The sequence below is a fragment of the Neolamprologus multifasciatus genome, chromosome 7 (assembly GCF_963576455.1).
Source record: "Neolamprologus multifasciatus chromosome 7, fNeoMul1.2, whole genome shotgun sequence".
Lineage (NCBI taxonomy): Eukaryota > Metazoa > Chordata > Actinopteri > Cichliformes > Cichlidae > Neolamprologus > Neolamprologus multifasciatus.
Window position 1 is genome coordinate 45,007,013 of NC_140445.1, and position 23,907 is coordinate 45,030,919.

Genomic DNA, 23,907 nt, shown 5'->3' on the forward strand with positions numbered 1-23,907 from the left:
AAGTCATTTTGCTATAGTCTTTCATGTTTAGATGCTCCCACTTCTCACCTTAGGATAAATAGCACATTACCTTATTTAAATGCCTTTAGGTCAAATATCTGTCCGTCTAATGTTACCTGTAGATTAGCAGATACACATCCTCTGCCTTGCTGAGAGCAAGAGCCCCATCCCTGAATTCGATAAGTGGAAGAAGCTTGTTAAATGGATCGTTGTAACTCTTCTACGGTGTTATAAAAAAAAGTCAGTTATTCAAGATGTGATTTATTATATGGTTCAGTTTCGAGCTTTTTACATATATATATATTTTTTTTTAAAAAAAATCACAATTTTCAATTTTTACAGTATCAAAGTCACTGGTTGTTCTAAAATAACAAACTTTCTGCAGTTAGCATCTGTGCTGGGAGTTAGACTTCAGTAAAATAATCCTACTAACAATATTCAGGAACAAGAAATGTTCCAGAGTCACTTAGAAATCTATGGAATCAGAAGGATGCCACCTTGAAACGAAACCGAAAAAAATATTGAAACCGAAAAAAAATATTGTAACTGAAATAAATGTACTGAAAAATCTTGTATTGAAACCGAAAAAAAAATTTGATAGTGAAAAACAATTAATTGAAACTGTAATTTTTTTGTTTTCACTTACAATTTTTTTTTTCAGTTTCAAACCATTTTTTTTCGGTTTCAAACCATTTTTCGGTTTCAAACCATTTTTTTTCGGTTTCAATCCATTTTTTTTTCGGTTTCAAACCATTTTTCGGTTTCAATCCACTTTTCGGTTTCAATCCATTTTTCAGTTTCACTCCGCTGGCACTGTTTTGGCGTCCGGGGGCGCGCTGGGGGGGCGGGGATTCCGACCCGCATGTATTTGCATATATTATAATGCTGACCAATGACTGGAGAAAACACTGACGACGCGGCTGCGGTCACGGACAAACTTGCACGTGTCTGTTCGGGAATGGCAGATGCTGAGAGGTCCAGCGTTTACATTACCGACTATTTCAAAGTGACAGCCTGAGGTAAATTCTTCTTCAGTAAATTGGACTACCGGACAGGAGGACCTGAGACCCCACCGCACTATTTTTGGTAAGTTAAATGTGTTTGTAAACTAATCCGTAATTTAGCTACGGACCTAGCTAGCTAAGATGAGCACTTGGCTGTTGGGGAAACTTGTTTTGTAAAGTTCGTTTAGCTAACCCGTGCAGGTGAATGAATTTACCCTGACTAAAGAAATCAAGAGAAACGCACCAGGCTGCTCAGTGACTAACCACGGTTACTGTACTTTTATATGAGTATTATACTGTAAGAGCAACAGGCTGGACTCTGCTTCTGCTCCTGTGCAGAGCTGATTATTAAATATGTGCAAACAGCAGCATGTTTTCTGTCGCTTTCCACATGTGGAACGACATTAACGCCAACTTTTAAAAACCTGGAACTTCAGTAACCCCTCATTAGTCAATAGCTACGAATTAAATAGCAAAGCCCTATACTTATGTACTGAAACCAGCTACTTCCGCTTGTCAGCTTAAGTTAAAATGTTACATTTTTCCTCTGATTATTTTTTTAGCATTTTTTTTTACTCAGCTTGTTACAAATATTCAGGTTAAAAAACTGTCCTAATTATTTTTAATGAATTATGTTCACAAAGTCACATGTGCAGTACTCTGTACAGCTTGCATCCTTTAGGACAAATAATTTGAAACATTAATATTTCTTGTTCAATACTGAGCTGATAACACCTCTGTATGTTGTGACCAGGATGCAGCAGCAGACTGAACCTTGACTGAAACCTGCTCCATCATCTCATCTTTGCAGATGTCCATTTATAAAGCATCAACAACTCAAAGGTAAACATGATATTAGAAAATGTGTTAGTATATAAGGCCTTTAAAACAAATAAAAAATAAACAGCTGTCGGCAGAACTGTAGGACTGGACAACTTCAGATCCCGAGTGTGTGAGGACAGAAGGATCAGCTCTATTTCAGATTTGAGAGATAATCTTTATATTTCAGTTTGTGATGATTCTGTTCTGTTTGTGATTACAGGAGCCGTCCTCAGATTCAGACCTCAGCACCACCCAGTGACAGCAGACAGATCTTATATCTTCGATCTTTGTAGTAACTCCAAAATTAACTGAAGAAAACAGTACAAAGGTTAAAGTACCACATGTGCTGTCAGTGAAAGCTGCAGCTGTTTTATTGATAAATTTAAAGACAAAGTCAAAAGGATTAATCACTCATGTAACTGTGTCACTATACATCAGCATTAACAGTACCTCAGTTTGGTGTTTCAGAAAACTGCTGATCTCAGACCTGCACAACTTCTGTTTTAAACACTGAATGTACTCAGCTACATGAAGGGCACATGATGTTTTCTCTGACACAATTAAATAAAACCTGATTAAAGTCAAAGGTTGTTACTTGTATTTGAACTAAAAACTTGATCAGGAATTCTTTCACTGTTTTTTGACAATAGTGTGTTATTTATCATAAAGTAGTTCAGAGTCATTCATACCAGAGTAACCAGAGAGCACAACATATATTTAACTTTCTACAGGACTTAAAGCTATGATATTATGTAAAAGTCCAGAGCCTCTGAGGATTATCTGAGTACTTCTAACATTACACAAAGCAAAGGTCTCCATCAGTGTTCATGAAATGCTGGGTTTATCCTTCTTGTGAGGGAGCTGCTGGTGAAGATCACGAGCCCTGCTTGATCCCGGCGATGAGTTTGTCTTCCTGGTGTTTCTGAAATGATGCCTCTCACTGTGGGGCAACAGAACATCTGGCACAGGACAGTTGTAATGAAAGAAATTGAATTAGTTTTGAAAAAAAAAAATCTTGGAAATGCCCTATATGTGAGAAGCAGATTTTGTATTTACTTTTCTTTTGCCAATCAAGATAACTAGAAGTATAATTTTCACCATACAATTACTAACCTTGTCATCTCCTGCACTGTCTGTTTTGGGCTCTGGGCTTGTCCTTTCCAGCGCTCATGAGACTGCTTTTGGTGCACTGTGGTATGAGGTGCTAACCTGTTGACAGTGTTGGGAAGGTTAATTTTAAAATGTATTCCACCAAAGATTATAGAAGTAATGTATTCTGAATACTTTACAACTACATGAATGTACTATTGCTGTGTGATTTATTACTCTTACTGAAGGCTACTCGCCATACCAATACCAACTAGATGTTAAAATCTTAATATAAATGAGTAACAGTAGGTGGACATTAGGTAAGGCTGCACTTTTTGCAGCGATCTCGTGTAGAAAACTATTCAGTGCATATATAAAACAGGTCAGCGGCTCCGAACCGTAGTAAAGGGACCTCTGGCTAATACATCATGTCGGGCTCGTAGCTGAAAACTAGCTTTACTTTGTTGTCTGGGTCAACTTTGCTAGCGAGAGAGAGGCGTTGAAAGGCTGCTTATTGTTTCGGAGGAAAACAGGAACACAGTGTACAGTCCAGTCTTAACAGCTTTCTTACAGCTGGGCTCATCGGGCACTCTTTTTGGCTGCAGTGGTTATTATTATATTTACATGCTTCCAGCTCCCGTTTCTGCTCAGTGACAGCTCATACTTTTCCTTTTTCTCCCTCCCTCGCTCACAGACACATAACGGGTATGGCAGTCCGTTCTCCCTGCAGCACAGACTACACTGCCCATGAGGCTACATTGTTTAGGGCGATGCCTTTAACACTCTGCTATTGCCTTCATATTAAATCATTTTGTTTGGGTTTCCACCGGCGTGGAATTACCAAAAATAGAGAGACCATAGCCTAACATATGAAAAAGGAAAATACCGCCATGTAATCCATTTATTTCAACAAACTAACTGTGTTCTCAATATCACCTATTGAACAGTAATGGATACATTTACTCATATTTTGTATTTTAAATACGTAACGCCGGTGCATGTATTGCGTTACTGCCCAACACTGCCTGTTGATGAGATCTTGTGCCGTTCCTAAAACACCGGCCTCCAACTCCTAAGGAGACACGGGTGTACCTAAATATAGCAAATATTAGCTTCAGGCTAGCTTGCTACGACAAATAGGCTAATACCAGCACTTTACCACAACTTCACCAGATGTAGCTAAAAAAAACTAAACTAATGTCCAGTCCAGTGGGACAGCAAGGAAAGATGACAAAAAATGATTACTTACTTGCGGTTTGGAGGGTCAAGCTGAAATTGAAGCAGCCATTGAAAGAGAGAAAGATGGCAGCTTGGTCAGCACTAGTGGCCTCTATAATGTATGCAAATATATGCGGGCCGGAATCCCCGCCCCCCTCCCAGCGCGCACCCGGATGCCAAAACAGTGCCAGCAGATTGAAACTGAAAAATGGTTTGAAACCGAAAAATGGTTTGAAACCGAAAAATGGTTTGAAACCGAAAAAAAATGGATTGAAACCGAAAAATGGTTTGAAACCGAAAAAAAAAATTGTAAGCGAAAACAAAAGAATTACAGTTTCAATTAATTGTTTTTCACTATCAATTTTTTTTTTTCGGTTTCAATACAAGATTTTTGAGTACATTTATTTCAATGACAATATTTTTTTTCGGTTTCAATATTTTTTTCGGTTTCGTTTCAAGGTGGCATCGTTCTGATCCCATAGAAATCAAGCTTGAAGAAACAAAGTATTGAAAACAGCTCTTTGACGATAAAACATTTAGTGAATTGTACATGAGTTTACATTCTTTTGAAGGTAACATTGTTAAAACATAAAGCCGACTAAATATGTACAAACACTAACATTTTAATGTAAAAATGATCTTAAGGAGACAAGTTTGTAGAGTAGTTTTTAGCAGTTTTAGTAGTTTCTGCTCCTTTAAAAGGATTAAAACAAAGAACCTAAAATACACTTTGGCTAATTCTTGTTAGACGGGTCAGACTCTGATCAAAAGTAGTGCATATCATGGACACAGTTGAGACAAACTGGAAGAAGAAAAATGGTGCAAAGCACTGGTGTGCGCATTGTTTATACTCGTGGCTTAAAGGATAGTTTCATTGTGTTTCATCCTTGTGCATTTCCTGTTAATGAGGTTATTGGGTTTTTGTGGGTCATGCTAAATTTATACTCTCCACCTCCATTGCAGAGATTCAGGAAAGAAAACAAAATTATACCGGGGAACCATATTTGGCCAAAAACAAGTTTTACATGAAGAGTTTGTTTTTCCTAGAGTCAAACCAAAAGCAAACACAGAGATTAGCTGCCTGAAATTACCATATTACTTTACAGTTCTCCATCCATGAAACCTGTTAAAACAGAACAGTTTTCTTTTTTGTGTTTTTAATAAAGCTGAATGTCTTAAAACCAATTTCAAATCATGTATATTGTTAGCTCAGGTCTATTTTGACTATGGTCTGCCTTTACAGACAGCAGGCACTGACCACTGTTAACTTCTAAGTACTCCACTCTTTATTAACTTTGTATAAAGGTAACTGGTAAGGTTCCCATTGGTCCTACAGGAGATCATATAGCTCAGAGTCACCTTCCACAATCATTGTACAGATGCCGGATGTGTTACACATGAACACAAAATGGAAAACTAAATTATGGTTATGGTCAGTTCGAGAAACAATAATGTAGATATTGATAAAAAATAAAATCACAAGGATCCTGCCAATTCTTACAGTTTTAAATGGTTTGCAAATAACTGCAAGAAAGATTTACAGGCAAAAACCCAACAAACATTCTGTATACAGCAGGTAAAGTATGGAACACATCACCAATTATCTCTAAAGGTCCCATTGACACGAAATCTCCACATGTCTGTAACAACCCATCCAAGCCACACGTCCAAAATGTATGTGACAGAATGAAAAATGACACAGTGGAAAAGTATTGAACATGTTTTTTTAATTAATTTATATAATTAATTTATATAATTTAATAATTTATACATTTAATATTGAGTCATTTAATACTTGGTACAAAAGACTGTGTTGTGACAACAGCTTCAAAATTGCTCAGGTGTGATTTTGGCCCAGTCTTCCACACAAACATCAAATCCTGATTCCACACTTCTCTTCTATAAACTCTGAAATTTGGTTCTTTCCATACATTTCCAGTTGGATTCAGGTCAGATGATTGGCTCAGCCATTCTTACAGCTGTATTTTCTTTTGCTGAAACCAATCGAGAGTTTCCTTGGCTGTGTGTTTGGGAACATCATCTTGCTGAAGCGTTTCATCGTCATCATCCTGGTAGATGGCAGCAAATTTATATCAGGAATGTCTCAGTACATTTTTCAATTCATCCTTCTTTCAATATTATGAACGGTGCCGGTGCTGTATGCTGAAAAACAGCCCCACACATGATGATCCCACCTCCAGCCTTCACTGTTGGTATGGTGTTTTGGGGGTGATGTGCAGTGCCTTCTGCTGATTCCAGGTCTTTCTGTAGCTCTCCACAAGTGCTCCTTGGCTCTGGGACAACTCTTCTGACAATTCTTTCCACTCCTCTGTCTGAAATCTTGCGGGGAGCACCTGGTTGTGGTCGGCTTATGGTGAAAAATGTTCTTTTCACCTCCGGATTATGGCCCCAACAGTGCTCAATGGAATCTTCAGTATTTTAGAAATTCTGTAACTGGTGCCATCAGCATGCTTTCCAACAATAAGGTTGTGAAGGTCTTGAGAGAGCTCATTAGTCTTACCCATCATGAGAAGTCTCTTCTGTGACACACTGGTAATGAGTCACCTTTTTATAAGCTGTCGGTTTGGACTGAACCAGCTGACATTAATTTGCACTAAGCATCAGGATTATTTTCTAATTACTGATAGATTTCAGCTGGTGTCATGACTTTCCATTCCTTTTTGCGCCTCGCTTTCTTCATGTGTTCAATACTTTTTCCCTGAGACATTTCTCATCATTACACATAATCTGTGGACGTCTGTGGTTTGATGTGGGTTTTGCTGACATTTTGGTAAAACTGCACTCGTGTAGATCGCATGTCCGACACGTGCCTGCACTTATCTGAGAGAAACGCTTACGGCAAGGGAGTTGCTAAGGAGGGTCAGTTACTTTAATCAGCCACTGTCCTTACTGCCATCATTTCTTTTAAAATAAAATGTACACTGTAAAATCTTGCAGAGAAACTGTCAGTTTTGCACTTTGCAAGGACGGCAAAAACAATTTTGTGGTGTTACGTGGCTTTGTTGAAACATGCTTTCACATAAAGGCACGTATGTGCAGTATCTGCAGTGTATGATATTCCACTCCTATGTTGGACAGCTACAAATCTCTACAATACCGAATTCTTTCGATCCCTCTGTTCAACAACGTCTTCGTCTTTTGAGCCGTGGACCGCGTTTGTTGTCATAGTTACTGGTTCGGTTTGGTACTACTCCCATGGTCACCCATGGTTTGTGTTGATTATGTCTCATATTTCTACTGAGGAAAAGTTATTTTGCAATAATTATCATTTTAAATCTTGTTCCCTAAATTATGAGGTGACTTTTTCTTGTTGGTGGTTTTAGAGATAATCAATGGTGGCCAACACTAACATAGAGCCAAGTTTATCAGTTCTATCTGTGCTTCATACAGGGTAACGTAAGATTTATTGATTAGTTAATGCCACCTTATTATAAAATGCCTTTTTATCCCGGCAAAGATATGCTTCATCAGAGACGTTCCAGTACATCCCAGCAGGCCTGTCTCATCTTTCCCTTGTTAGTTAAACATGTTTAAGGTTATGATAATGGTTTACAACAGCTTTACTGAGCTTAAGTTGCTTGGTTCTTCGTCTCCTGCCATTGTTTCTCCCTCAGACTGAGCTCTGCTTCAGAAAAGGCTGCAGGGCCCCAGTTTGTAATATTCTGCTGCCCCTTGGCACCTGAGCAAGAAACAGAAACAGAAAAAAAAAAACATTGCTGCATGGCAAATACACACACACACACCAAAACTGTTTATAGCGTAAACCACACAGCATATCATCACAAATTCGCCATACCAACAGTAAAGCACAGCAATGGAGCAGCGATGATTTGAGCTTAATTTGCACCCACAGGACCCAGGCTCCATGCAGTCACTGAGTCTCCTCTGTGCACCAAAGTATTCTGGGGTAATTTTTTGAGGCCATCTAATAAACAACTTAAGTTTGAGCCAAACTGGGTCATGCAACAAGGCAATGATCCCAAGCACAACAGCAAAAATCCCCCCCCCCCCCCCCAAAAAAAAAGTCTTAAAAAAAAAAAAAGGCCACAACAGCTGATCCTCAGCTAAAAATCTGAGGATTTATTGTATGTGTAACTGCCATTTTTCTTCAAATTAAGCTAGCAGTGCAAAAAAGTTGCAGGACTCTAGATGATAGCCTCTGTCTGATTAGCAGCTACAGGGTAGACCACAGAGGAAATGTTTACCAAACCCACTCCCTTTCTCTCTTATCTACACTCTGTCCCTGCAGAGTGTAGCCTTCTACTTTTATGCCTTCCTCTACTGGCATGTGATTTAATGCCCTTCGAGGAGGTGGCGCTGTCCAACATCACGCTCACTGGAGTCATTGCTGTAAATCAGCGAGCAAAACCATTACTCGACACACACAACTACGACCAGCTGTGCTGCCAACTATTGCAACAACCAAACCACATGCATGGTTTCAGGTACAGTTTATCTCAGTCTTGACTAATGACAGGACTGCTGTGCGTCCCGTTGTCTCAGCATCTGCAATGGTGCAGACACGGAGAGAGACACCGAGAGTGTACTGACAACTTCTATGATTATAACCAGGGGTGCACATAAGTGGTCCGCAGGTGCGCATTCACTGTCAAAATAAAAGACGTGCACCAGATAAGAAGTTGCAACGCGCGTTTGCATCCATATAAAAGGCACTGTTTTTGTCCGCTAAAGTGGGATTTTCACAGCACATTCTGCACCAAATCTCTGTGCGTTCATCATTTGTTTGAAGCCAGCTCACCTCCTGCAACCACTTTCCAAGAATACGCGCTTCTTTTGCGGTTCGGACTCCTTCTGACATTTCTTTGGAGGTGGAGGAACACCAAAGTAATTGCTTAAAGAAGCTTCTTCGACATCTTTAAGAGTTCTAAACAAATGTCTGTCCTCCTCCAGAAAATCTTATGTACGCAAACGCGCATTGCAACTTGTTATCTGGTGCACGTCTTTTATTTTGACAGCGAATGCGCACCTGCGGACCACTTATGTGCACCCCTGATTATAACCAGCTGCAATTGACTGCACAGTTTATAACATATCATAGGTCAGTTTTTACATGAAATAGAATGGCATTTATTACAATACAACATTTTTAAAAATCACAGCTATGATTGTGATTAGGTTGTCCAAAGCTTTTTAACATCCATGTGTTTTTACTATTTTTTTTAATCTGAATTTATGTTATAGTGAAAAAAACCAACTCATTTTATATTTTCTATATGAATAAACAGATGTATGATATTCTGAATAGATCACTATCACCTAAAAATAATCCCAACCCTAACCTTAAACTTGAATTTTAACTGTCAAACAGCTCTTAAGAAAAGCACCACATGGTGCAGGCGGATGCTCATTAGGTTTCTGTTTACCTGGTTGAATGAGCCGTAACAACCCCTCATGTTCAGCCACTTTGTGCTTCCAGGTCTTGGTGTTGTTGGTCGCAGTTTCCAGCTTCTTCTTTACCGTCTGGCTCACACAATGAGAAACAGAAAACGCAACACATGTATGAGGTTTAATAGATGTAAAAATGGCACCTATCAGCATACTGATTCACAAGTGGTTAGTATTAAATTTCTCGTCTAAAGAAATCTTGTCTAAATGGCTAAGCCTGAACAGGTGTCCCTGAGGCTTCCACAAAGTATTTGATTAAATGTGAATTCTTTTGGGAATGACAGACTAATCACATGATGAGTCTGCATATTTGCATGGAAAGCTGCTGTGCAAATAGTCCAGTCACTGCTAGCAAGGTGGATGCTGCATGTTCTGCCTCCAGCATGCAGGTGGCTCCCACCTCTAAACCACATGTAGCAGCTTCTGTAGTTTGAGTGGAGCAGACTGTCTCCTGCTGTGTGCTACATATGAGGAAGGACAACTGAAAGCAGCTTTGAGGACATATGTTAGGTGCAAACCTCAAAGACTGCTCAGTAACTGCTTTGAACTACAGCAAGAGGCACAATTTAGTCATAAAATGGCAACATTCATAGAAATGATGATAAGTTGAGTTTTTCCCTTTTTATTGTTTTAATGATTTATTTGTGGGTAACAGCTCCGTTCCACAGAGGAGTTTTCACACTAGTCCTATTGCATCCATATTCATACCCCCCATCACTGACCTCATACTGCTCCAGCGCCCCCTGCCTCTCCAGCTCCAGCTGCTCCAGCTGCTTCATTGCAGCTTGCAGGGCGCTCTCCTTGGCCAGACGCTCCTTCTCCAGTTCCTCTTTCTCAGCCACCGTGACGGAGATGGCCTGCTTCTGCTGTAAATGGATCTGCTCCAACTCTGCTCTCTTCTTGGCCTCCTCCTCCAGTAATCTGGTCCACAGTACATATATCATTTACTACAGGCAGGCTTCAGCATGGGCCCTACCCCCAGGAGGGTCAGATCACTGCATAAACAAAGCATGTGGACCGTACATGCGTTTTCCACAGATTTGACACTTCTTGAGAAAAATATTAGACCCTGTGTAGTTTAACACTTGTATAGTTACTATTATCAACAGTGTGTGCACTGTATACTGTACACACACACACACACACACGAAAAAGTGCTTGCCCCCTTCCTAAGTTTCTAGTTTTTGTATGTTTGTCACACATTAATGTTTCAGATCATCAAAAAATGTAAATATATGTCAAAGAATAACACAAGTAAACACAAAAGGCAGTTTCTAAATGACGGCGCTTACTCTTAGGAGGAAAAAGAATCCAAACCTACATGGCCCTGTGTGGAAAAAGTGATTTATTATCCACAAATGGTGAAAACATGGAACAGTGGTGAACCTTCCCAGTAGTGCCCAGCTGACCAAAATTACCTCAAGAGCACAGTGACGACTCATCCAAGAGGTCACAAACAACCCCAAAACAACATCCAAAGAACTGCAGGCCTCACTTGCCTCAGTTAAGGTCAGTGTTCATGACTCCACCTTAAGAAAGAGACTGGGCAAATGTGGCCTGCATGGGAGTTTCAAGACAAAAAAAAACACTGCTTAGCAAAACGAACATAAAGGCTCGTCTCGTTTTGCCCGAAAACATCTTAATCATCCCCAAGACTTTTGGGAAAATACTCTGTGGACTGACGAGACAAAAAGGTGTGTGTCATTTCAGAAAAGGATCATCATGCCAACAGTAGAACACGGTGGTGGTAGTGTGATGGTCTGGGTCTGTTTGCTGCCTTAGGACCTGGAAGACTTGCTGTGGTAAATAAACCATGAATCCTGCGGTCTACCAAAACACCCTGAAGGAGAACGTCCGGCCGTCTGTTTGTGACCTCAAGCTGAAGCAAACTTGGATTTGGCAGCAGGACATTGATCCAAAACACATTAGCAAGTCCACCTCTGAATGTCTTAAGAAAAACAAAATGCAGACTTTTGAGTTGCCTTGTCCTGACTTAAATCCGATTGAGATGCTATGGCATGACCTTAAAAAGGCAGTTCATGCTCGAAAACCCTTCAGTGCGACCGAATTACAACAATTCTGCAAAGATGAGTGGACCAAAATTCTCCACAGTGCTGTAAAATACTCATTACCACTTATAGCTTGGTTGCAGTTTTAAGGGTGCTCCAACCGGTTATTCGGTTTAGGGGGCAATCAGCTCACCTTCATTTAGAAACTTAATTTTGTGTTTACTTGCATTATGTTTGTCTAACATTTACATTTGTTTGGATTATCTGAAATATTTAAGTGTGACAAAAACACACAAAAAAGAGAAAATCAGGCAGGATGCAAACACTTTTTCACAAATAAAAGAGAAATATATTTCCAGGCTGTAAAAGTATAATTGTTTTAGTATGAAAAAAAACAACAATAAAGAAGCTAATGTATAAATCAGTTGTAAACGGATGTGTCAGCAGGTGGTGCAATAGTGTAGTTAGACAAGTAAATATAAAGTAAATATAATAAACATAAATATATACAAACATAATTTATCTAAAAGTTCAAACTTTTTTATGAAATATATTTTACATAAAGGTGATCTGAGTTTGGGGTGATGTCATGATTTGTATAGTTGATTGTTTTTGACATTGAGACTGTTCATATGTATATAGTGCTGCACAACTGTGCCCCTTGCAAATCTCCTCTCTCAAAATTTCAGTGGCAAGTCTTTAATATTTCTTGTATGTCATTAAGCACCTATATGTTTCATTATAAAACACTGCCATTTAGGTCTCAGGCATATTTTACTCATTTAACTGTGGTTGTAGAGAAAAAACAGCCACTGAAAATTGTCCTCTTCTAAAGAACTGATTGCCATTTTTAACACAACGACTACATTTAAAGGAAATACTCGCTGGTGAGTGACTTCTCAAACGTGACCTGGAATGTATTCATCAGCAGATAGGAAGGAAGGATGAGGGAGGAAATGTCAAGTGTATCAAGGAGAAGTTGAAAGTCTGGCTGTGTATAGCCTCCTATATAAGGAAAGCAAAGACTCAGACTCAGCTCTTTGGACAGAGGTTCATGTGATGCACTTCATTAGGAATATTAAGTTTCATGCTTCACTGAAATTTGGTAGCACCAGTGCTGGATTGTTAAGGTAACAAAAAAGAATTTCTATGAATATATTTATCCCAGTGTTATGCTTTCCAGATAGGAGGAGTATGCAAAGATCCGAGTGACCTAAGTTTCCTCATCAGAGGATCTGAGTGAGGCTCTGTGGGGAATATTTTTTATACAAACCCAAACATTTCTCCCTCCGCACACCCTTTGACTCACCGTGTCTGCAGCTTACGGATGATTTCCTCATCCTGTCTGGCACGCCTCTCGTCTTCCAAAGCATGCTCCAGTTGGCGATACATGTCTTCCAGCTCATGGACCCTCTGCAGGTATTGCTCCAGCTCAGTGGACTTCTCAGCCAGGTTTTTCTCAATCTGCTGCCGCACCTTTAAAACCAGGAAACACAGAAGTATACTTCACCTGGAATTCAAAATTAATACTCATAAGATACATTCGTATGTGTTTATACACCACTCTGCAATCATTAGATATTATTAATCTGTGGCCCTTCCTCAGTGTGTTTTTTGTCCCATCTCTTGCTGGATGTTATTTCCTGTTGAAAGTGGGTTTTCCTTCCCACTGTTGCCAAAGCGCTTGCTCATAGGGAATATTCTAATTTTCAGGGTTTTCTTTCTCATTGTCGGGTCTTTATGCAATATAAAGCGCCTTAAGGGGACTGGTAATGATTTCATGATATATATATATCATGATATATATCTATCTATCTATCTATCTATCTATCTATCTATCTATCTATATATATATATATATATATATATATATATATATATATATATATATATATATATATATATAAGTGACTTAAATTAAGCGTTGGAGTTTGCATATTGGTGCCAACTCTAAAGTGCCACAGCAGGTGTGCATATCTAAAGTACTCTTGTCATGATTAATCAACATCTCACAGGAAACCCGAGTTATTGATATTTAAGGACGTGTAAAATAAACAGACATAGACAGGTGCAACCTAAAACCTCAGTCAGAGATAACTGCTATCACAACTGCTATCAGCTCTCTGTAAACTCAGGCTTTCTGCTCCAAGTGCGTTCACATAAAAGAGGGCTGATGACTCCCATCAGACACATTATCAGAGGAACAGGTGACATGCTGTAAAAAACAAACAAACAAACAAACAAACAAAAAAAAAACAAAACAACAACACTGAGCTCTAAGGTGACTCTCAAATGCTTTCATTGAGGCTTTTCCCGTCAATAAGCTCCAAGTGGGATTTGGATAATACAGCAGCCTTTTGAAAGCATGTCAGCCTTCTGATGGAGAGCTGTAAATCACTTTAGTTTATGGTCAAATCAAATTGAAATATTTTCTGTTGACTGAATATTATTGCTGTTCAATAGCCTTCAAAAGGCTGCTGTATTATCCAAATCCCACTTGGAGCTTATTGACGGGAAAAGCCTCAATGAAAGCATTTGAGAGTCACCTTAGAGCTCAGCGTACCTCACTAACTCATTGTTATTGTATCTTTATTTCAGACATATACAGAAAAAATGATATATACAAGTACACATACTTGTATTTACATGTACAAATACGAATATATATGTAAATACACACATGTATGTGCTCAGACAAAACAAAAAAATAAAATAAATAAAATAAAATAAAATAGAGTCTAAATGACATGAAATTACAATTATTAAGTCTGAAATGGAGTAGAAAGAAATATAACATACTTATTAGCATTAACACTGCTTCATATAACACCTCTGGGATCAGAAGTTTATGAATTAGCACACAAAATCTTAATCAGCAGTTTTTATAATCAACTGATCAATGGGCCATCAGGATTGATCAGCAGAATGAGTTTGAACTCATTAGTGGAGATGATCTTGGGCAAACACTAAAAATCTCATGCTATTCTCAGTGGGTAGCTCAGCTGGTGTGGACGAGTGTGAAAGAAAGTGGAGTTAAGCGAAGTGCTGTTACAACCAACTTAAACCGAGTAACGTATTAATGATGTATAAGATTAAGTAAGAAATACAAATCAAAATTACGCCGTCTCTTAGGATCAACTAAGTGGGACATCTGAGAGCAGAACTGTGACAAAAGAACCACAGTTAAACATCTCTCTGCCATTTCACCACATCCATGCTGTGTAGCAAGCATGTCAAGATGTTATCAGTGGCATTCGAGCACAGTGAAACAGTCTCTTTTACAAACAAGTGTTTGTGAGTAAGAAAGTAAACGCCATCAGTGTTAGCTAAGCCTCATAGATACTTCTTAACCACACACTATGTTCTTAAATGTGAGGCAACAAACAACATCCATTCAAGTCTCTCCAAATTGCTGCTCAAGACTCTGCAGTACTTTTCGGTTTTGTGTTTATTTTAGTAGCTAATCTCAGTTTATGTATTTAACAAGTTTATGTTGAATTAAAATGGATGAATTATGTCATAGCAAAACAATGTTGCATGGAAATTGTTCCGACTTACCCATTATTGCATGCTCTCAATAATACAGTGATATATTGTTCCTTTTATTAATTTTGTTCCTTGTAAGGTGACCTTGGGTTTCTGAAAGGTGCCCTCAAATAAAATGCATTATTATAAATATATTTGCAGCCTGATAATTGAGGATTAATGTCCCTGAATATAAAGCAAGTGCAGTAATTGACCAGTCTGGTGGCCCACCCACCCACCCATCCATGTCACGGGGGGCTGGAGTCTATTCCAGCTACTATGGGGTGAGAGTTGGGGTACACCCTGGACAGGTCTAGTCACAGTCTGTCACACGGCTAACACAGAGAGACAGACAACCATTCGCACTCACATTCACATTTAGAATCATCAGTTAACCTGACCTTGCTATCTGCATGTCTTTGGACTGTGGGAGGAAGCCAGAGTACCCGGAGAGAACCCGCACAAGCACGGGGAGAACATGCAAACTCCACACAGAAAGGCCCCGGCCAGATGGTGGGGTCTAACTCAGGACCTGGTAGTGTTTGACTTTGCTTATTTTTTGTTTTATCTGTAATAGTACTTAAGACTACACAAGGAGTATGCAGTGCTAACATTGCTGTCATTTTAATGTGGCACTTCAACTATGGAAGCCCCCCATTGATGACATTTGCACATATCTACTACTGATGTTTCAATACATATCTCAGATAACTGACCAAAGACTGAGTGGAATTGCACTGATGAACAGCCATCACAGAAATTATGCAGAGATACAGCGAGGAGATGCAGAATTAACTTAAACAGTAGGAAGTAGGAACCACTAAACCACTAAAATTGTTTTTCTGTTCAGGAATTAAAGTAAATAACTCTAAATTGGCATTTTAATCAGAAGATCGGAAGATCCAGTACTAGAGTGTACTTAATGAAGTGTAGCGCAACAATATTAAGATGTTGTCAGGCAGAGTAATCAGAGGTTTGTAATGGTGCAGAGGAAATGTCCATGTATGATATTAAGTCCAACTGACTAGACATTAGACATTACATGCAGATGAAAAGGATTGACAGACCAGTTTCTCTCTCTCCAGATCCCTCCTGTAACGGTCCTGGAGTTCAGTCTGGGTCTGAAGGCGTCTTTTTTCTTCTTCTGCTGCGTTAGCTGCTGCCTCCTCCAGAGCCTGCCAAAAGAGCAACAGACAAGCCAAAAATGAAATGCAGAGTGGACTAAAGCAGTATGTGAAATCACACATTTCACACCCTTGTAGTGTCAGGTTAAAGAGACTGTTTGGTGGCGTTACTTTTACATACACTAAAATATCACACTCTAGTCAGGGATATAACCAGGGCTTAGAAAAGCTACACTTCTCAATATATTAAAGTCCTAAAACAGCCAAAAAAAAAAAAAAAAGCCTGGAATTTTGAAAACTGTAAAGGGCTTCCATCTTCCTGCTTTTGCAGAAGTTGTGCTACACATGTTTGTGTGCTGTGGGTATATAATAATGACATAAAACAAGATAAAGCGTGGACTTCATCCTTTATTGGAATTAAAATAACACAAGGCAAAAGTTACCTACTATTAACTGGCTTTACCTTGGATTCACTCCTCGTACCTTAACCAATTATCAGTCATCATTCTTAATGAGTCATGCTACAGTCCAACTCGACACACTGGGGGGAATGATATCAAATTGGCAACATGCCTAGTGTTTTCAAAGAAAAAGCCATCTAGAGCGCACATGTGCCAGTTTGTGTTTTGTTTTGGCGTCCTCATAGCTATGGCTGTAATTGTAATACTTAATTTGTACAGTTTCTCCTTAAAGTGCCATCATTTTGAGACATATTGCCAAGTGAAGTCTAGTTGAGGAGATAAATGATTTTGCAGTAAAGGTCAGGGATTGGCTAAAAACCAACCAGAACTGTAGCTCTTCCGATTTAATTTTCCCTTCTAAAGCCTGGTAATTATATCTATTATGTTTGATTTTGTTTTAAGCATCTAGTAGTTTTATGAAATTGCTGTGCAGACAAAAGGTTAGCCAAGGATGAGAACTGAAAAGTAGTAACACATATATAGTATGCAGCACACCAGTTTCATGCTCCATTTTGAAACTGGCGAACTACATCATAACTTTTAAATAAACTTGAAATTAAAAAGCAGTTTCTCTATTTAAAAAAACCACAGAATGAAAAAAGGAAAACAAACAACGAAACTGGTGTGAGGGGGAAGTTTCAGCAAAGACCTGTCCGGGGGGGGGGGATTGCTGCATGTTTAATTTTAGTTGTAAGACTGTGGTTTATAACAGACTAACAGAAATGAATGCGCTGCCTCTGAATAGGTATGCAAATGTAACACCAGCAGCGCTCTATGAAGGCAAATTGAGCATGAAGTAATACACACTGAAATCATTTGTCCTGCAGAGTTCAGACTTCTTGGAATAACAAATGGTTTACCATTGCGGTTGCATTTTATTTTTGGGGGTTTTTTTTTTTGGTTTTTATTAGAAAAAAAGTAAAAGAAGAAGATTACTAGTCATTCTCTCATGACCTTCCACCTTCCACAAAAAGTTGATTCTGTTCATCTGGACATAGCATTTTCAGTGGGAGAAATGTTTCATCACTCATCCAAGTGACTTCTTCAGTCTCAGCTGACTGCAGGTTTCCCCAAACTTATAAAAAGTACCTTTGCACAATGACTGAAACTAGCACCACTGAAGGAACAATGGGCTGGCAGGTTAGTTTCTTGATCATTAATATGCAAATTGTCATGACCATTGATCAAAGACCACTGATCATGGTACCATGAGTACCTCATTGTTTTGGGGTTTAAAAACCACAGAGATGCGGGAGTTTTCACTTAGGCAGTGGTTGTCCTTCTCTCCTGGAGCGTTCTTTTGGCGCCTTCTCAGCTTTGACAAATGTCCAGCTGGGATAACCACATTTACTCAGGACCTTCTTGATATGATGTTCTTCTGCTTCCCTGGCCTCTGTGACTGTAGCATCCTGATGACATACAGTTTGTGCTCCAGTGGATGATGAGAGTCAAACCTGTTTATAAGGTTGGGGAAACCTGCAGTCAGCTGAGAGTGAAGAAGTCACTTGGATGAGTAACGAAACTCTTTCTCCAAGTCAAGTCAAGTCAGCTCTAAAAACTTTATAGGGTCCGCTTTTGTATTTATAAAAGAAGCAAAGGAAGCAAAAGAAGCAAAGGTTCAAAAATACTAGAATAATACTAACTAAAATAAAATACATTTAAAAGTCCAACCTAGCCTATATACTGCAAGGTTAAATTTTTATAATTGCTGCCATTGTTTTTGTTCTACAATCATTTAAATACAATGTGAAGCGTATAAATGGCAACACAGTCTTGTGCGAACTGTGTGTAGCTGTTTTTGGCCTCTTGGCATCTCACTGACCAATGAGGAATGTGACACCCACAATACTAGAATATACAAACAATTTATGAAAACACATTTTTAAGTTTGCCGGCTGTTGGTGTAGAGCGTGGGTTTGTTTCGAAACAAAACCGAACATAACAGGGAAAAACATTTCGGTAAATTAAACTGTGCTGGTGGTTGATCAATAACCTCTTTTTGCTTCACCCCTGATGTGAACTGTCTGCAGACTGTCACAGTGCTCCTCTTATAGCAGCAGTGTGTGAGAATGTCTACTGTATGCCTGTGTGTGGCTACACATGTTTGTGTTCATTGTTAATTCATGAAACTAGCTATGCGAGTTGTACACTTACACCTCAATGGTAGATTGTTGTGAGTTTAGAGGTCGCTGTTCCAGACAAAGATCTCTTGTCCTGTTCTTCAGTCTGTTAGACGAGCGCAGCGTGAACCAGTCTGACTGCAACTTAGCTTTACTCACAATGCTGGCTGCAAACCCCCCGGTCCAACACTGAACTGAAAACCTAACCACTGATACATGGTCAATGCGGTGATTTAAGTTTAACTAAACAATACCATTCTCAGAAGATTTATCTGACCCCTTGAGTCAGATAAGAGGCCTTTTTTGATTATTAGTAGCCCATCTGCTTTGCAATGATGTTTTTTTCCTATAACAAAAATCACAAAATCAAACAGTTGAGAGACTATTTCATAACATTTGTAACATTTGCCCACCTTGCAGAAGGACAGTACAAACAAACAGATTTCTCACAGATGAATAACAGCAATGACAAAAATACTTAACCACGACAATATTGAAGATGGCACTTCCTGTTATTTCTCAGAATTAGCAGCGAGCAGACACTAATTATCAGCATTTGAAAAAGACAAATGAAATTGCAGAAATCAGCAGTGTTGGTAGCAGCAGAGAGAGTGAGGTTTAGCAGGAGGATTTTCTGGAGCAACATGTTTCATGGCTGCTGCACCCCCTGCCCCCACATTGCTCTTTCAATCCACATTCCTTCATCTGCAGGAAGTGATGGACTATTTATTAGTCAGAGACTGCAGGGTGGAGCTGGTCTATTGTTGGCATTCATGAGCTGGCAGAAAGTTTCAGTGGTAACGAGCGTTTTTAGTTGACCTACTTCAAATAGTTGCATGAGACGCGTGTGTAACCCTCCAGTGTGCGACACAAAAATACACTGTCACTTCTAAAAGTGCGCAAGATAATGATTATTGAATGATTATTTTAAGTTGTGATGCGATCTTAGAGGAATGTTGCTGGATTGGTTGGTTGGTTTTGACACTTAATTTAAACAATGACAGCCGTGACGACATACCTGACTAAAAACAGTGGTTCCTTCTCGGCCACAAACCGCCTTCTTAACACTGGTTAAGCAAGATGCAATCCCAACATTATACCATAATAGTTAGAGACATCTTGGTATTTCTAAGTTGCTGTATCTGTGCCAGTCAGCTCTATCCGTTTAGTTTTATCACTTCACAGTGCAGTGGGTGGCCACAGAGAGAGGTGGCAGGCTGCTGACCATAGCCAGTATATGTCTATGGTCTGGGGGGTTTGAGATTTATGAAAACAGTTATAGTTGTAACCAGACTGGACCATTTTGTTAGCTCCATTACCATCCATCCAGTTTTTGCTAATATCTAAGGCCAGGTCACACAGAAGCAGCAGTCTAAGAAGAGAAGCCCAAACCCCCTTCTCCCCAGCCACCTCCAACGCATATGTGGGAAAACTGAGGCAATCCCAGGTCAGCTGAGAAATAATCTCCCCAGCGTGTCCTTGGTCTACACCAGGGCTTCCTCTTGACAGGACATGCCTGGAACACCTCATCAAGGAAACATCCTACACTTATACCTGAACCACTTCAACTGACTTTTTTCAGTGTGCAAAAGTGGCGGCTGTTTGAGTCCGTCTCGAATGACTTAACTCCTCACCTCAGCTCTGAGCAAGAAGCCAGCCTCTACAGGAAGCTCGTTTTCACAGCTAGTATCCACAAACTCGTTCTTTTGGTCACTACCCCACAGTTTGTAACCACAGATGAAGCTAGGAGTATATCAACACTTGGCTATGCCTGTTCATAAAAAATGATGACCGTAATCAATTACAGAGGGCAGCCCTGGCAGAGTTCAACACCCACTAGGGCTCACGTCCTGCAACGCAGACCAACTTCTCACTGTGGTTGTACAGGGACCGAATCGCTCATAAAAACAAACCAAATAAACCATACATCCAAAGAACCTCAAAAAAACCATCCACCGGGGCTTAAAGGTGTGATTGCTTTGAAAGTAGCTAGGCCCATCAGAGGCCTTCTTTCTTTGGGCTTCCCCCTCCACAAGCTCTCAAAAGTTAGTTTGACGCAAGCAAGCAGAAGTCAGCTCCGACAGCAGAGCCGACTACAAGAGCATAAATTAGCTACAGCTAAGCAGAGACGTGCTCGCCTGCATGATGGCTCCTTTGTGCACTTGGCCATCGAGTTCCATTTGCATAAATGGCAACAAATTATTTGCTGTCTTTTGACAGAAATATAATTCCATAAAAGGCAAGGCAGGCAGAACATTGTTTTCAGACACTTCAGGCACTTTCCTAAAATTAGTGCCACATAGTGAGCACCTTCCTGTGGAGACTGTCTGAAAAATGGAGGACAGGCTTGCAGCTTTAACACTGCAAATTCTTCACACATACAGTTGAGCCCTGAACATTTCTAAGACTTCTCTGACATGAATGTGAGAACAAATTAGCTGGTCTTTAACTACCAGTGTGCTGTAACATTGTGTGAATAGTTCGATAATGAGGTGCAGTTGCTCCAGTGCACTTTATGCTGGATGCTGGAAGAGGAATGCCTCCCATCCTTCCTCATTCTTTAATCTGAGACTGAGTACTGAGCTGTGCTTTGAGGAGTGCCGTTTTCGAACATACAAGTTCAGAACTTCAGTGAGGGAAATCCCTCAGGTTTGTCTCGCTCACTAAAGAATGCACAGACGTTTTTTTCTGCTCCATTCATAATTAATCTTATTTAAACATCCTGGTGTTCATCTGTGATCCAACAGATGCACCTCCAGCCTTATATGCAGACGTTCCTCTCGTTATAACCTCAGTAACCACATCTCCCTTACGTGCACTTTCTATTTTCAAGAAGTTCTCAAGAGAAAGTCTGTTTTAATTACTGTTATTACTGCCTGCCCAACCGTCGGGCTGTTTTCTGATAAGTTCTATCTTCTTTGTTTCCATTTTAACAAAGAAAAATAAACTTTTATTTTTATTTTTAGCTCAGAGGATGAAAGTCGGTGGCTTTACTTTACATGGCGTTTCTAATGTCTGAGGATCACATGTTGATCTTGTACTATATGTACAGTTTGCACTTATTATAACTTTGTCTCTAAATGATGCACACTCACTCAATTTTTCCCATGAAAATATGGACCTCTGTCTCACATGACCACAAAGATCAACTTCCCTGTTTCAATACAAACAGCATAGTGAAGATGGCCAAGAGCTGCTTTAAGTCTCTCGTTTTTTCCTCCCCCGCTTTGCTTTTGTGATTTTATCTGTTATATTTTTGACAATCTCTGCATCTTTCACTTCTGTTCATTTTCATCTTTGAGATGCTACGAAACAGAAGTGATAGTGAGGCAGACTTTTTCTGACCACACTGGATCCACGGGGGACTATTGACTGTGTGAGTTTCATCTCCTACCTTCCTCATATTTTCCAGTTCATGCTGCTTGGCCTCATTGGCTGTCTGTAGCTCCCTCATCCTCAGCTCCAGTTCTTCCTGTTCAGCCTGCTGTTTCAGCCGCAGCTCTCTGCGCTTCTGTCGAGCCTCGCGGTGCGGCGCTGGTCTGCCCTGACGCAGCAGAGTCACGCAGTTCTGAACAGCTGAGACATGGATATCACACAAAAAATATTTAGTTTTAGAGCTTCCTGTTTCATGTTTTGGTTTTTCCAAGGCCCTCTATGAATTGCCACTTTTTTCCTGGAGGACAGTTTTGCATGCCAGCGTGATCTCAGCAGCTATGTTGTCAGGGGCAATTCAACCCTGGAAGGATCACTCAAGGCAAACTGGTCCTGGGTGAGAGGTCACAGTAAGGAGGCCGAGCTTTAACCTATGGGGTCTGGCTGGGCACAGTCTGAAAGCACTACATGAGCTTGCTCTCTTGTGGGACCACCACCAACAGTAGGGGATATGAGAGTTTGGTGTTTTGTGGATCAGGCTGCAGTCATGGTTGGATGCCCTCACTGTCCAATCCACAGATGACAAATCTAGCTTTAGGAACATGGAATATCACCTCTTTGGGCAGGAAGGCACCTGAGCCAGTGTGAGGGGTTGGGAATTACTGCTAGAGATAGTTGGGCTTGCCTCAATACACAGCCTGGGCTCTATACTACTCTGGAGTTGCCATTGCTCAAAGGCAATCATCAGGCAGTCAGGGGTAGGTATATGCATGGGATGACTGAAGGTGCCCCTTCCGGGGACTCCATGGTCCCCTTCAGGCAACTTGAATTGTCACTAGATTAGTGATGACACAATCTGGGGATATGCGAATGGGAGGGACGGCCTGAGCCATGGTTTGCTTGTCCATAATGATTCACGATGTTCATATGTGCACTTGGCCCCAGGACACCCTAAGTCGCAGGTCGATGATTGATTCTGTAATCATTTCATCAGACCTGCAGCTACATGTCCTGGGTATTCTCATAAAGAGAGAAATTCAGCTGTTACTAAGGTTACACTGAATAGTGAGAGAGAAAAAAAGAGATGGCTGAAACAAGCAGTGGACATGAGCTTCCTCCAAATGGTGGCTGGAGACTCCCTTAGGGATAGAGGGAGAAGCTCAGTCATTTGGGAATGGTTCAAAGTAGAGCTGCTACTTGTCCGCATCAAAAAGGCGTAAGAAGAAGTAGTTCAGTCATCCGAACAACTACAGCAGGCTCCTGGACACCTTGTAGGTCAGGTGTTTTGAGCAGAACAAAGTTCTTCTTTAACTGTGTCGAACTACCAGAGGTTTATTTGCAGTAGAAGTAGTGAACAACTAATTTACTGTTTATTAACAATGAGGCAGACAGCAGAAAACTATTATCAAACTACTATCGAGCAGCTTCGATAGAACTCACCTTGGATCCACTCCTGCTTCTTCTTCTTGTCTGATGCACTGATTTCAAAGCTTTTTTGTGATGACTTGATGAGAAAGAGGCACTTCTTTCCCTCTTTATCTTGTAAATGCTGCAAAGAAAAACAGAATTTACAAGCTGAAAATACACAGACAAAAAACAATAACAAAACATACTTCTTCTTTTTTATATAAACAGTTCTCTGGTCTTTTATTTCTTATGTGCATAGGGAATTAATCTCTGTGTTTCACGTGTTTATATTCTCTTCCGCTGCTGTTCTCATAGAAATCAAGGCCAGG

At 40.0% G+C, this 23,907-nt stretch overlaps 1 protein-coding gene and 2 long non-coding RNA genes across 3 annotated transcripts in view; 1 reads left to right on the forward strand and 2 right to left on the reverse strand.

The window, feature by feature from the left end:
• The first annotated feature begins 1,092 nt into the window (after nt 1-1,092).
• Nucleotides 1,093-4,305, forward strand: LOC146515059 (uncharacterized). Its single transcript, XR_014875007.1, has 2 exons — nt 1,093-1,847; nt 2,047-4,305. It is a non-coding gene; the product is annotated as an uncharacterized LOC146515059 (long non-coding RNA).
• Nucleotides 4,306-4,653: 348 nt separating this feature from the next.
• The window catches only part of swap70b (switching B cell complex subunit SWAP70b), a 31,643-nt gene continuing 12,389 nt past the window's right edge, over nt 4,654-23,907 (reverse strand). Inside the window, exons 6-12 of the mRNA XM_085165797.1 lie at nt 23,612-23,720; nt 22,194-22,375; nt 16,162-16,269; nt 12,879-13,045; nt 10,283-10,481; nt 9,539-9,635; nt 4,654-7,833 (exon numbers count right to left, since the gene is read on the reverse strand). Of these exons, the coding sequence (XP_085021923.1) occupies nt 7,724-7,833; nt 9,539-9,635; nt 10,283-10,481; nt 12,879-13,045; nt 16,162-16,269; nt 22,194-22,375; nt 23,612-23,720 (972 nt within the window). The 3' untranslated portion in view covers nt 4,654-7,723. The remainder of the gene's footprint in view (nt 7,834-9,538; nt 9,636-10,282; nt 10,482-12,878; nt 13,046-16,161; nt 16,270-22,193; nt 22,376-23,611; nt 23,721-23,907) is intronic.
• Nucleotides 17,566-22,187, reverse strand: LOC146515061 (uncharacterized). The gene is made up of 2 exons (XR_014875008.1): nt 21,151-22,187; nt 17,566-20,826 (listed from the first exon to the last, which is right to left on the reverse strand). It is a non-coding gene; the product is annotated as an uncharacterized LOC146515061 (long non-coding RNA).